The sequence below is a fragment of the Neodiprion virginianus genome, chromosome 1, assembly GCF_021901495.1.
Source record: "Neodiprion virginianus isolate iyNeoVirg1 chromosome 1, iyNeoVirg1.1, whole genome shotgun sequence".
NCBI classification, from domain to species: Eukaryota; Metazoa; Arthropoda; class Insecta; order Hymenoptera; family Diprionidae; genus Neodiprion; species Neodiprion virginianus.
Window position 1 is genome coordinate 15158002 of NC_060877.1, and position 14238 is coordinate 15172239.

At 36.7% G+C, this 14238-nt stretch overlaps 1 protein-coding gene across 2 annotated transcripts in view; it reads left to right on the top strand.

The window, feature by feature from the left end:
* The first annotated feature begins 84 nt into the window (after nt 1-84).
* LOC124310541 (arylsulfatase J) overlaps nt 85-14238 on the top strand; it is an 876378-nt gene continuing 862224 nt past the window's right edge. For both annotated transcript variants that reach the window (XM_046774594.1, XM_046774595.1), the window contains exon 1: nt 85-387. In XM_046774594.1, coding sequence (XP_046630550.1) covers nt 301-387 — 87 coding nt within the window. In that variant the 5' untranslated portion in view covers nt 85-300. The remainder of the gene's footprint in view (nt 388-14238) is intronic.

A 14238-nucleotide genomic window follows, 5' to 3' on the forward strand; every position in this document is an offset into this window, starting at 1 on the left:
GCAGGGGTTCCCCCTCTATTGTCAGTTTTTCTCCCGTCAAATCTCCCAGCATATCACTCTTGCCAATGCGTCTGGCAGGAAGTAATCGCATACTAAATAGTTGCGGCAGTGCGCGTTATAAATTCACAGTGGGCGGTTCCGTGATTTGATTGAACAATTCTTTTCGTTGCCAGAGAGATTTATATTACGTATATGCGTAGAAATATTTATTGAACAGTAGTTTACTCTCTTTTGGTTATTTCTTACAGTTTGGCTGTCGTAAGACTTACATAATATATTAGTGTAATCCACAATATTGCGATGGAATTATTGACAATCTTGTTCACCGTGATCCCTGCAGTTTTTTCCAAGAATCCCAATATTGTGTTCATTTTGGCGGATGATTTGGTATGTAAAATATACGTATCACCCTCACAGGCCACATTGAATTTCATCAAAATTATCTTTAACTCATGTCTGACGTTATCAACAGTAGAATGATGAATTATGATTACAATGAATATTCAAACTGTCATTTCATATTCCATTACAACTATATCAGAATAATTTATTAAAGTAATAGCAATAAAATATAAAAGTTTTTACAAAATAGGAACGATGGGTTTCGGATGCCTTAGCAAATTAAATGACGGCACCAAAATAATGTCTCAAAAATTCGAATATCCCGCAAAATGAAATTTGAAATTTTACTCATAAACTCCTGCATTGTGACGAATTGGATTTGAATATTAGTTTTCTGAAGAAAAGTCAACTCGTGATACAATTCAACATTAAATCTAAGACCAATCTGTAAACACGATTTAGCTCAGATCAACGCTGAATATTTCTCTCTTCAAAATGTTGGAACTTACAGTTTATTCCAAGCGCGAATGGGCTTCGAGAATTGTCACTCATTGTCAGCATTAATCCATCTGGATTATTTTGCTGTGCCAGTTCTGCATGCTCGGCAGCAGCTGGACACGAGCTTTACTGCTTAATAATGTCCATGTTTTGAATAAAACACCTTTAAGAAAGTGAATAATAGTTGGTAAGATTATAAATTGATTTTATTCACAATTTAGATCAAACACAGTAACAAAAGTTGATTGTAAAATAATTGGTTTAAGGTAGTAGCTTAGTAAACATAGTTATGGAGAAGAAAAGAAATGATGCTATTCAATAAGAAACAACGCTTGGAATTGAACGATTAGTTCCGCACTTCACACTTTGAATGATTTGATACGAATTTATCATCAAAGATCAATGCTTTGTAACAATAGGAAATGAAACTACATTTTGAGATCTGCACTCTTCGAAATTTTGATAAAAACTCCCTCGCTGAAAAGTTGATTTAGAAGTGTTTCGTGAGGAAAATTTTCATGAATTGCTCTAACGGCAGGATTTTAAGAAACCACCTTAATTATAATTATGCTACGCTTTTATAAGAGTCCTGTCTTTAGTTTGCAGTCTCTAATGAACTTCCTAATTGGTTCTTCCCAATTTCGTGAGATCTGGATCAACGAGGAAGTTTCATATGTGTAAATAGTTGTAAGACTTTGTTTTTCTGTCTTTTTATTTATTAACAATAAATACCAATTTATAGAATTTTACTTTCTTTTTTTTTCATTTATTAACCATAACTGCCACACATACGCACACACATTCATCCATTCGTATCATATAAAAAGTGATCATACCAATTTGTAGAATTTGACTTTTGGAAATTTGTCATGGATTAACAATAAATACCACACATGCACACATACACACACATTCCATCCATTCGTATCATCTCAAAACAGATTGTAACGAATTGGCGGTCGATTTTTCTCAACTTTGACGAGACGTCACAAAATATGTTAAAAATTCAGCTATTTTTGGATTGGATTCAACTTATCGTATTGTTACAACGGGGGGAAATTACGAAAGATCTAAGAGAATCAAAGAGTTCTCTGTGCGATTTAAGCGAACGCCGAGCCAAAGAAGTCTCACGAACAAGGAATATTTAGAAAGAAAATAGATGTATTTGGACACAAGCTCTCTTTTTAAAGTCTAGAGACTGACTGTTTTTACAATAATGTCGGTTGACGCAGCAACCTTATTCTTTTTAAAGACATAAGAGGTTTATAAACGTCTTTTATCTATGATGACTACTAGATCATTTAAAAGGGGACAAAACGGGTGATTTCACCCTTTGTAACACTACTCCCCCTCGAGGAAAAGAGTCGACCCGACTCGGAAAAGATAAACAATTACAAAAAAATGTGATCTAGCAGTCAGTGCTCGAAGGTGAGTTGGAGCTGTGGCTCTAAAAATTAAAAGACTCCCTTTTTACTATCTGGCATTTGCCCACAGTCTCAAGGTAAACCACAGAAAACCTTGAGCAGATAGTTGAGCGTTCAATTGAATTTCAAAATTTGTGTGCCTTGTTTTATAAAGGTAAGTGTTAAGGGTGAGTTAGTGAGTTCTTCATGAATTTGAAGACATCAAAATCATCAGGATCGTCGCCGAAAAGAAAATTCATTCCTCTTCGTACAACGAGGCGGGAAACCATAACTGGGAAAACTTTGAGTCCTAGACAACGTAAAGGTTGATTCCCTCTGAGAGCCGGCACAGGAAACAGGAAAAAGGAATGGGTGACTGAATCCAAAACTTCTTCAAAAACAGCACACCCTAGAGTTTGGAGGACAAATGTGAGTGGTGGTATAACAATTCAAATTCACCAAGTGAATTTGGGAGAATACACGAATAAAATAAATTAAATATGTAGTCAAAAGAAAAGGAACGATCTCATCTGAATATCCGGAGAACTCAGGCTAAGACCGGACAAACAGTACAGCTGGAGGTAACATCGGGAACAGCCAAAGACGGCAGATTCGTCGGGAAAAATCTATAAAAACTCAAAGAAACTGACATATGGGTTAGAAAAATAAGAGAGGATCGACCAAACGCTCACTACTTCATTCAAGCGCAGAACCGAAACACTCTTCAAGCCAAAGAAATCGATGTATCAAAATTTCTCGAATCGACGGAAGTCGAAGATCCCGACCTGTCAACATCATAGCTGGAGAAAAACCGGTAGTGTCGTGAATTGCAGAGCGATACGAAAAAAGAAATAAGGGAATCCACTCATCCCAATCTTTCAAAACGTTTCGAGGTTGATTTTACGGTAACCAGAACAAAGAGTCGAATCGCCGGTAGAAATGACGCAGTTGTGAGCGGAAAGAAAATCTACGCCTAAAATGCCTTCATCTTCTATATCAGCTACTAGAACTTCATGTGGGGATTGAACACAATCCGCTACTGTTACCTGCACGACCATCTTACCTACGACAGGGGTAGTTGCTCCGGTAGCAGTGCGAATAGACACAGAAGGAATAATTGAAGCAAGAGACGAAATCATATCAGGACGAACAACGGAAATTTCGGCTCCAGTATCTATCACCCACAAACAACTTAGTCCGTTAACGGAACCTTTAGCATATAGGCCGGTACGACGCAGGCCTCTAACCACGAACTGTGAAGCAATAGGGCTAAGGAACTTGGAAGAAACCGATGATATCCGCCCTTTCGAAACATCGGTAGCTAGTTTCCCGAATTCTGAGGAACAGAAGGTTGCGCTGACCAAACTGGATTAGAGGTAGCCCTCTTGGAAGCATTTTTGCGCCACGAATCTTCCGCAGTCTTCAACTGACGGTCGAGTTTAAAACAATTCTTCGCGATATGTCCTCTTTCCTCTTCACCCTTTGTAACAGTATTAATCGTCGGTATGGTCAGTCCCTCGGTGGCTCTCTCCCCGGGACCGGAGGTTTCTAGCGATGACGGGAGTCCGCCGAGTCGATGATCGTCTCGTTTTGGGTTGTCAGTCCTCCAGGGCCTCGCTGGAGTATTTTCCTTCAACCGGTTGAGTTGACGTCCCGGGGTTAAGAGAGCGAGATCGGGTTAACTTCTCCACCACTGGATCTCGATTTTGAGTTTGGAGTGGGACGCCGGCTTCCCCACTCCATTTCCAAAATGGGTGTCAACCGTGATCCCTCCCACAATGAGGGGATCACTGATACTTGTGCTTACAGCGGTTCGAAATAGGAGATCTTACATAGTATTTGAGATCATCTTATTGGCCCTTTTTCTCCTACCACGTAGATCTAGGGTAGCGGGTTAGTTGCGCCTACTCCAACTCTTCTCGAGGGTGCGGCAAGAATTTCTATTTTTGTACTATATATACAAATTAAACCTAACAATACGTTGTCTATACTAACTTATCCTCACATCGGGATACGATTTCCCAAAATAAACATCCACTTTGAGGATGAAAGATTTTATCACGCTGGACGTGTGCGTCAGTACCTACATGATTGAAAATACCATAATAGATTTTCGACCATTGCAAATATTTCGAATGAGCTGTTACTTAACACTGAACAGATTTTGCTTGTCAGCGCATCAGAAATATAGCTATCGTTATTAGAGGCATTCTAAAATATTTCGACCGTCGGCCTACGATTCCAGAAAGGATACAACCCGTTGTCCGGTAAAATCATTTCAGTGCGCAAGTGCTTGATTCATTTGAGATTTCAATTATTTTTTACGGCATATTGCTTCTAGATTATTCCAGTTTTACTTTATATGCCAATGACTTGTAATCACTTCAGAATAGTAAGTTTTAGGTTTTGTTTTGCGTCTGACGCGTTATTACTTTTTATTCCGCGTAAGGATTGAAAGTAACAGTGCTGAAGCGAGTTGTAATAATTTTTAGCTACCTATTTCTCTGTTTTCAGAGAAAAAAGGAAGTTATTGTAATCACCCTGAAATCGAAAAGATGAGTTTTCACTGAATCTTGAGGTTTCAAGTTATAGAAGTTCACCCGCGACCATTTTTGGATGGATGCCTGTGTATCTGTATTCAGGTGCTCGTTAAGTGGCTTTTTTTAGAATTTCAATGTTGGATGGTCGTAGATCGGCTCTAAATCTAGAAAAAAATGGTCTAATTTTTTTAGATTTTTATTTCAAATCCCTACTGTGCCGGCAGGCCCCTGATTTTCTTTCTAATTAAAAAAATAGGGAATTTTACGATTTTCGGGATTTTGCCTATTCACAGCAGTTTTGGATAAGAAATTTCTTCAGGATTACGGAAAAATAATTTCAAAAATCCCATCTGTGCACAAAGTTGTTGAAAATCCATTTTAATACCAAACAATTCAGGATATTTGATTTTTTCAATATAAAAAACCGAGGCATGCTTATTATTATAATTTTTTGTTAACGCGACCCACTCGCTCAACACTTACGTGCCCTTAGTGACCTTATGGTCGTATTTTATTTTTTATTTAAGGGTGTGTGTTGGACACTTTCCAGCTGAAAATTGTATTGGATCAGAATTATTGTATTTCGTGATTCAATAGAAATCTAAAAAATTTAACAATAATTTGCATGTTATGAACAACAATTATCAATAATAATATCGCCCAAAAGTTCTTAACAAATTGTTGAGATAAATAATTATTCGATAATTTATTGGTCGGCTCTTTTTTTCTTATACGAATCAAATTTGCGCATTTTTCTGAATGCTTGTGAATTTTTTCAGAATTATCTTATGATTAGTGAATAATTATTTGCTTAAACACTATGTTAATAACTTTTGCGCGATATTATTAATGACAATTGCTGTTCATGAGGGTACGTAAGCGTTAAGCGAGTAGGTCGTGTTAATAAACAGTTATAATAATTGGTAAGCCTCGGTATTATGTATTGAAAAAATCAAATTTCCTCAACTTTTTGGTATTAAAATCGATTTTTGACAACTTTGTGAACAGGTAGGATTTTTTAAATTATTTTTTCCGTAATCCTGAGGAAATTTCCCATCCAAAATCGCCGTGATTAAGCGAGATACCGAAAATCGTAAAATTCCCTACTTTTCCGATTAAAAAGAAAATCAGGGATCTGCCGATACAGTAGGGACTCAAAATAAAAATCTGAAAAAATTAGAGAAATTTTTTCTCTAGATTTGAAGCCGATTTATGACCATCCAACATGATATTACATTTAACGACCACCCTAGTGTGTATGTACATACTTATGCAGGTGATCTATTTTTTTGTTCGATGATATCTCGAGAACGAATTACCGGATTTCAATGACTTTGGTCTCAATCGACGCGGCTTTTATAAACTTTGAACTGATCAGATTTTGGCTTTGATCGGTTCAGTATTTTTTCAATTATTTCAGTAACGAAACTCCAAAAAATCAAGTGAAAATGATATTTTGAGAATGGATGAATGAATTTAGATAAACATTGGTGCCGTGGGGTTCTTGGGTCGCTAATTAAAAATTCAAGGTCAGATCTGCAAAATTTAAATTTGATGTATTCAATAAGCTGAAAGGAAAATAAAAACATTTGGATTTTGATAAAAATTGGTACTCATCGGTTGGTTGGGTGGTTGATAACGAATCTGAAGTCAGATTGCGGAATCAAAATTGGCGGTTAAATATGACAGAAAAAAATTGAAGAATATTGCGATTCTGGTAAAAATTGGTAGGCAGAGGTTTTTTGGGTCGCCGATAACGAACCCAAGGTCAGACTTTTAAAATTGTTAATGGTGGATCTATTACATAGTGGTTCCAAAATAAAAAAGATTAAAAAAATAAAAATTTTCATGTAATATGGTATTCTAGGGCTTGAATAATGGTAATCACGAATCTGAATCTGTAGTTTTAAATTCGAATTGGATATTATTCTTTTTTTCTCTCTATAAATTTGGAACCTGCAGTGTAAGAACGAGAAGTTTGGGGGTAGTTCACGGCCCGTCTAAAACCATTTGTTTCTACAAGCATCTATATCAGAAAAATCGCTTTGTGATTCGTATATGAGTAAAAAATGAAAATTTCAAGTCGAGAATAATGTATTTATTCATAAGATCACTCATATTTTTTTGACAAACATTAACGCAAATTCAGTATTATACTTAAGAAAACGAAGATATTCATTATTGGAGATATCTTAAACTGAATAGTATTTGAAGTGCATAAACAATATAAATCTTTGTGAACATCTAATCTCATAACATTTTCGTCACACGTTTTTCATTCATTAGTATTTAGTATTATTTACTTTTAAAAAAGTGAAGATATTCCATAATTTTCAGCGATTTGAAAGAAGATGAATGAGAATGTATCGTAAAAGATTATTCAGAATCCAGAGGTATATCTAAATCGTTATCACGTATCTTTAAAACATTCTTTTTTGCTGCACTTGAAATTGTTCCTTTACCTTTTTCTTTGCCCTTTTACCTTTGAGATTCTCTTTGCCCGATTCATCTTTTTTTCTTCCCGATCCCTCTATGTTTGATGCGATTCGATTTCTCCGCAGTTAAAGCATCTTCTTCTAGCGTATCTGTCAATACGGCTAATTTCCATTTTCTTCGTTAGCAGATATTTTTTTTTCGTGGCGGAGCTTTTTCGTTCACCCTATATAATATAGGGCATATAATGCTGTAAATGCTGACAAAAATGAATAAAATTGGCATTTTCAAAAAAAAAAAAAAAAAAATGAGCAAATTAGCATATTGCCAATTGGGAAAAGGTTACCTCTTTTGACTTTCAAAAAAATATATAAGGGGCATTCCAGCTGAACTCGACTCGGTTTGGATTCGGATTCAGTTCTCAATTTTTTTCAAAATTCTATTAACCCACAAAAAGACCCTCAATTTTTTCAGATTTTTAAAATCAAACCATTTTGAGTTATGATTTTTTGTTCAAATCACCTTTCTTCAAAAATGACATTTTTCAAGAGGACGTAACGCAAAAACGTGAGGTCTGACAATAAAATTTCATAAAAATAAAATACTCATTTTGACCCAAAGTTTCATGAAAAAAATGTTGAAAAAATCTACAACCTCCCCAAAGGTGATTTTTTTCTTCCTAAAATAAAAAAAATGATTTTTCGTCAAGTACATCACAATTAATTTGGCTCGATTTTTTTTCACGAAAAGGTGGATTTATTACAAACATTTTAAGACCAAGGTCAAGATGCCTGGATTTTTCGTTAAGGAGTTACAACGATATCAATTCGAGAAAATCATTGAAATCCGAGATTCGACAATATGTACATCGCAAAATACCGAATAACTTGTCTCGGATACCGTAGTAAAAGTTACTCATTTATTTCTTTTTTTTTGTAGAATACAACATGTTTCGTATTCTACGGAGGTGGAGTACGTTTGCACGGCCACTGCCCCATCTGCGCCTGGGATTACACAGTGTTGTTTTTGTATGCTTTTCAGGGGCTTCGTATTCGCAAATCTTTCGGTCAAGAAGTCTCTCGAAGAGTCGTAATCAGTAGTGGTTACGTATTTAATGGAAACAGCGGGAAAATCAGCTTCTTGTGAAGCCCACATAAATAATCCTTCGGGAGCGATAATTTGCTGCTCCGGCGGAAGCTGCAAACTCGCTCAAGCCGCGAGTCGTTTAAGAGTGCCGCCTAGACCGTCGCAAGGCCCTTTGCCATGCGCTGTGGAAAAAAACTCTGCAAGAATCCCGAAATCTGCCTCGTGATAGTAGACATTTGCGATAATCTTAAAATTTTTAAATTGCTGCGGGGCGCCATCAGTAAAATAAAATATCCTTCTAGCCGTGGCAGATATCAATTTGATAAAGTCGATATTGATCTTTAAGTACACGTATACCGCTATTGCATCGTGATGCATGCAGTCACTTATAACCACCAAACTTTGATGGCCCCTGAAAAGCATACAAAAACAACACTGTGTAATCCCAGGCGCAGATGGGGCAGTGGCCGTGAAAATGTACTCCACCTCTGTAGAATAGGAAACGTGTTGTGATCTAAAAAAAAAAAATGAATGAGTAACTTTTACTACGTTATTCGAGACAAGCTATTCGGTATTTTGCGATGTACATATTGTCGAATCTCGGATTACAATGATTTTCTCGAATTGGAATCGTTGTAACTTTTTAACGAAAAGTCCAGGCATCTTGATCCTGGTCTTAAAATGTTTGTAATAAATACACCTTTTGATGAAAAAAAATTGAGCAAAATTAATTGTGACGTACTTGACGAAAAATCATCTTTTTTATTTTAGGAAGAAAAAAATCACCTTTGGGAAGATTGTACATTTTTTCAACATTTTTTTTACGAAACTTAGAGTCAAAATGAGTATTTTATTTTTATGAAATTTTATTGTCAGACCTCACGTTTTTGCATTACGTCCTCTTGAAAAATGTCATTTTTGAAGAAAGGTGATTTGAACAAAAAATCATAACTCGAAATGGTTTGATTTTGAAAATCTGAAAAAATTGAGGGTCTTTTTGTGGGCTAATAGAATTTCGAAAAAAATTGAGAACTGAATCCGAATCCATGAGGGCCAAACCGGGTCGAGTTCAGCTGGAATTTCCCATAAATATTGAGCAAAATCTAAGATGGTGTATTTGAGAACATTTCTTGTGGTTTTTCTGCAATAACTTGCCTGATGTTAGTGAATCGAAATAGTTAAAATACCGCATCAAAAGTAATACAATTACACACATTTTTTAAAACAATAAATCATCTGAAAAATTTTCGAGTTGACCACATCCAAGCCATTTTAATAGAACCTTATTTATCTTTCTTAAAAGCGGTCGTTTTGGGTTTATGCTACAAAACACCCTAAATTGCTTGTGAGGCGTTTTTTTTTTTTTGACGAAACCTCGAGTTTCGGGTCTTCCCAAATCGGTACAAGAATAACTTTGCATAATTTGATACATGTGGGGCATTCCCTGACATCTCGATCAAGATTCTACGGCGATGTTTTACATTGGTTTCTTTATTTTTTGTGTCGAAGTACATGATGAAAAACGCAGTCACAAGTTTATTCAGAATTTTTTCCGTCAGCGTATTTGAAGTACAATTGAAAAACTTTGTTAAAAACCCCGTTATTCTATCTCAAATTCTGGAAAGCCAGGAGAAAGTAACTAGCTATTATAGTAGCGTCTTCCGTAAGACTAACAAAGAGAAATTATTGACTTACCCGGCCGTGAGCTTTGATCGTAGTAAGAACCGTAGTCCATTTTCACCACAATTTATCCCGGAGGAAATATTTGATAAGGACCAATCACGTTTCGTTGACATAGTTGCTCTTTTTTTCAATCACACGAAGGTCAGGTAGCTTGGTGGCTACACGGTAACGCCAACGCTCTGTCCCAAAGACCCTGGAAAGAAGCAACAGATTGTAGACCATGTGCACGCATGGAAGAGTACCGAGACTCCCCTCCTTCAATAAAAAAAATTCCAGTCGGAGGAGACCTTGAAGACTGGAAGATCTCCCCAACAAAAAGATAACACCTTAGTCCACATTAAATCCTGGAAAGGAGCACAGGCTCACCCAGATTGGCAAGGTATCCCTGACTGGTATCCTCGGAAAGGCCAGTTTTAAAAATCGACTGTGCTCTATGGGATTACATTCGTTTGATTGACGGAGTTTTATACCGTAAATGGGAGTCTGTGAACTTGGGAAAAATCAGATGGCAGTTTTTGGTTTTCAAAAATCGGGTTCCTGAAGTATTTGCCCTGCATCGCGATTCTTCTGCTGGCGGTCACTGCGCTTCGAACAAGATCATAGGCAAGATCCGGGGACATTACTTTTGGCCTCGTTGTCGGGCTGAAGTAGAAGACCGGTGTCGGAGATGTCAAGTTTGCACGGAAAAAAAAGACCTTGAGCCAAAGGACACAGTTCTCCGCAAATTTACAACGCCGGAGCTCCTTTTGAGAGGGTAGTAATGGACATTCTCAGCCCTCTCCCTGGAGCTCAACCAGGAAACAGATATGCTTTGGTCATCGTCAACTATTTTACCAAGTGGTCCGAAGTGGTTTTACTTGCCAATCAAGAAGCCTTCACTATAGGTCAGGCGTCCGTCAGAGAGTTTGTTTGTAGACACAGAGTTCCTTCAGAACTTCACACCGATCAGGGTGGAAATTTTGAGTGGAGTTTTATAAAAGAGGGTGCCCAAATTTTAGGGGCCAGAAAAACTTGTACGACTTCCCTGCATCCACAATTTGATGGTCTGATAGAGCGAATGAATCGGACTCTGCTTCAGTATTTGTGGTCCTTTGTAGAAAAAAGTCAGAGACACTGGGACACCTGGATTCTCTTTTTCCTCTGATCTTATACATCTGCAATTCATGAGACGACGAAACAGACGCCAGCTTCTAGGCTTACAAGAAAAAATTTCGCGACTTCCGTCATATTTGGAAAAAGGCCCTATTCTTGCGTAGATTCAGCCTCAAACAGATTTTGCCTCTGTTTTACATATATATTATATGTATAGAGAATATAAATGTTAGAGTGTTTGAGGATAATAAAATTTTTAATTTTGTTTGCACTTGCATTTCACATAAGCTGCAGACCTCATCTTTTGAGGGGCTTATTTTCTTCTCCAAGACAAGCTTATTAGGGTGCAAGTACGCGCGAAATCAAATTTTTTTTTAGCATGTTTCAGATTTAGAGTATATCAGAATTAAAAAAATGTTGATTTCGTTTGCACTTGTACTCCGTGTTAAAATGCGTAGGGGACTGGAGTAGGTTATTGTATACAGCAAAATACACCTTTCTATTTCACACAATATAATATAGTATATGTTTTATTTTAAATGTACATATTCTACTGGTCAGCATCATCACTGACCCATGGAATCCCTTCCTACGGCTTATATACAACAGATTACACAACCAAAACGACCTTCATGTTTACGGTTTGTGTGTATCTAGCGATTTTACTTCTTGGATTTAGAGATGGCATATCATGTACTGAAATCAATGTTAATTTACTTCGTACTTCAACACTTTGAAAAGCTTGTTTCGGACAAAAAGAAAAATGAGCACGTCAAAAGAGGAGGTATGTGGCTTATGTGGAATGGCTGCCGAAATTGCATTTAGTAATAGAAATCATGAAAATTCTATTTGTGTACCATTTCGAAAAGAGCATTTTTGTTTATCATAGCTCTCTGTATTGTAAAGATATCTCGCCACCACCGCTGCTGCCGCCGCGCGCCGTGTCAGGAATCCAGGCCCTCCTTTGACCAACCGTCCTTTTCTCTACTATCTCCACATTCATACCTATGAAGATTCAACCTTTTATCTTACGTTTATGCCCATGTTCATAGCCATGAAGATTCAACTCTTCATCCTATTTATATACCATTATACCTGTAAGGATATAATCTTTTATCCTGCGTGTATGCTCTTATAGCTATGAAGATTTAAACCTTTAGCCTAAGTATACATATGACCTGATGTGTATGCAAATTCAACTCTTCACCCTACGAATATACCCTTATGACTATGTAGATTTAGCCGTTGACCCTACATATATACTTGTATGCCTCTGCAAATTCAACCCTTCATCCTACAATATGCCTTTATAGCTATGAAGATTTGACCCTTCACCCTCTGTATATGTATACCTCCATCTTGGCATCAGGGATTCAGCACTCAATCCTGTATACATATTAGGATGCTTCGTTTGAGACGACCATTTGTTTTTCGCTCCATTCACGGAAGATCACTCTAAACATCCAAAAAAGAATGCTCACCAAAGACGATTTCTTAATTTTTATTCTAAGTACTCGCGAAATGAATTTGAAATTTCCCCATTTATTTAACACGTAAATTTCGATTTTTTTTTCAATTATCTATAGCAACGCGGTATTTCACGATATTCAATTGGCAATAGGTGGAAATTACAGAGGAATTTTTGCTCTTTAAAAGCACCTATAGTCAATCTATGTTTTATGAATCGCCTAGCCAGTAAAAAATTTTAAAGCCGATTTTTTTTCTCATTTCACGAGCTCAGCGCGACCGTTACGGCATGGGCACGTAGCGTTATAGAAGTTTTAAGACTTGTTCATCTGGTTCATAATGATTTTTTTAAATTTTTAAACATTTTTTTTGCGTGTCATTTCAATGGAAAATTTCAAATGGCCACGGATACCTTTTAAAATTGAGCTGAAAATTTTTCCCAACAGGAGAATTTTTTTTATTTTAAATAGATAGGTCCTTTTAAGACCATGCATTCGATAGGTTAGTTTTTTTGGCTTACCCTAATATGTATATATGGGTGTTTGAAAAAATACATTTCATCTAATTTCTATACAGTTTCAAAAGTTCCATTTACATATAAAAATGCACCTGTTAAAATTTGAGCTTTGAATATTGACATTTAGAGGTTGCGCATCACACTTTTCTATTTTACATAAGGATAACATGGGAAAAATGGTTTTTGCTCCTTCTAATTTTCATAACTAGCTGTCGATGCGTCGCACAGAAAACTCGCAGACATATTTTTGTAGGGAATTGAACGCTCTTCAGAAAAGGTCTCTTATATAATTTTTGAAAGAGTGGATTTATCATAAAATGCTGGGAAACCTTTTCTGAAGAGCGTTCAATTCTCTGCAAAAATGTGTCTGTAAATTTTCTGCACGATACCATTGTTAGTAAGTTATAAAAATCAGAAGGAGCAGAAACAATTTTTTTCATGCTATTCTCATAGTAATTAGAAAAGTACGATGCGCAAGATCTTAATGTTAATACTGTAATATTGGGCAATCCACGAATTGCGCTTACGAAAAATAAAGAGTTCTCTGTGCGTTTTAAGCAAATAGAGAGACAAAGAAGTCCTACAAAAAACAAAAACAATATGGAAAGAGTGGATTTTATTCTGTCACGAAGCACTCCTGTTTATGTCTGGAGACTGACTATTATTTCATTAATATTTTTGGGCCGAGTAACTACACGAAGAACAAATGGTCACATACTCGTATTTGATGAATATTATGTGGACTTCAGTCGTGCCAGGGTATATAAGGAGTGTGAACACAACTTCGTTACACTACCCTCCATTTCCAAAACGATTCGACCCCACTCGTAGATGACATAATTTGATATTTGTTAATAGCGATGAAACAGGTCTTACGTTTGGTACTCTTTTCCCTTGAGGAGATTGAGCTGTGGCTCAAACGTGACCAAATCGCCCCGATGCTGTCCGGTATTCACCTTCCCGCTCATGGTGATCAGGAACGGAGAAAAAGTGCGATGATAATGTCCGGGAAAACGGCTAATGCAGAAAGTTTCCGTATCATCTGGACATTAAAAATTCGCAAGGATCAAAATCCTATCAGATCCTTCTTCCGAATTATCAACAATTGTATATATGTAAAAACGAATTCTCTAGAGCTTCGACTGCCCATCGATCGCTCGAAGTTCCCAGCTCACCT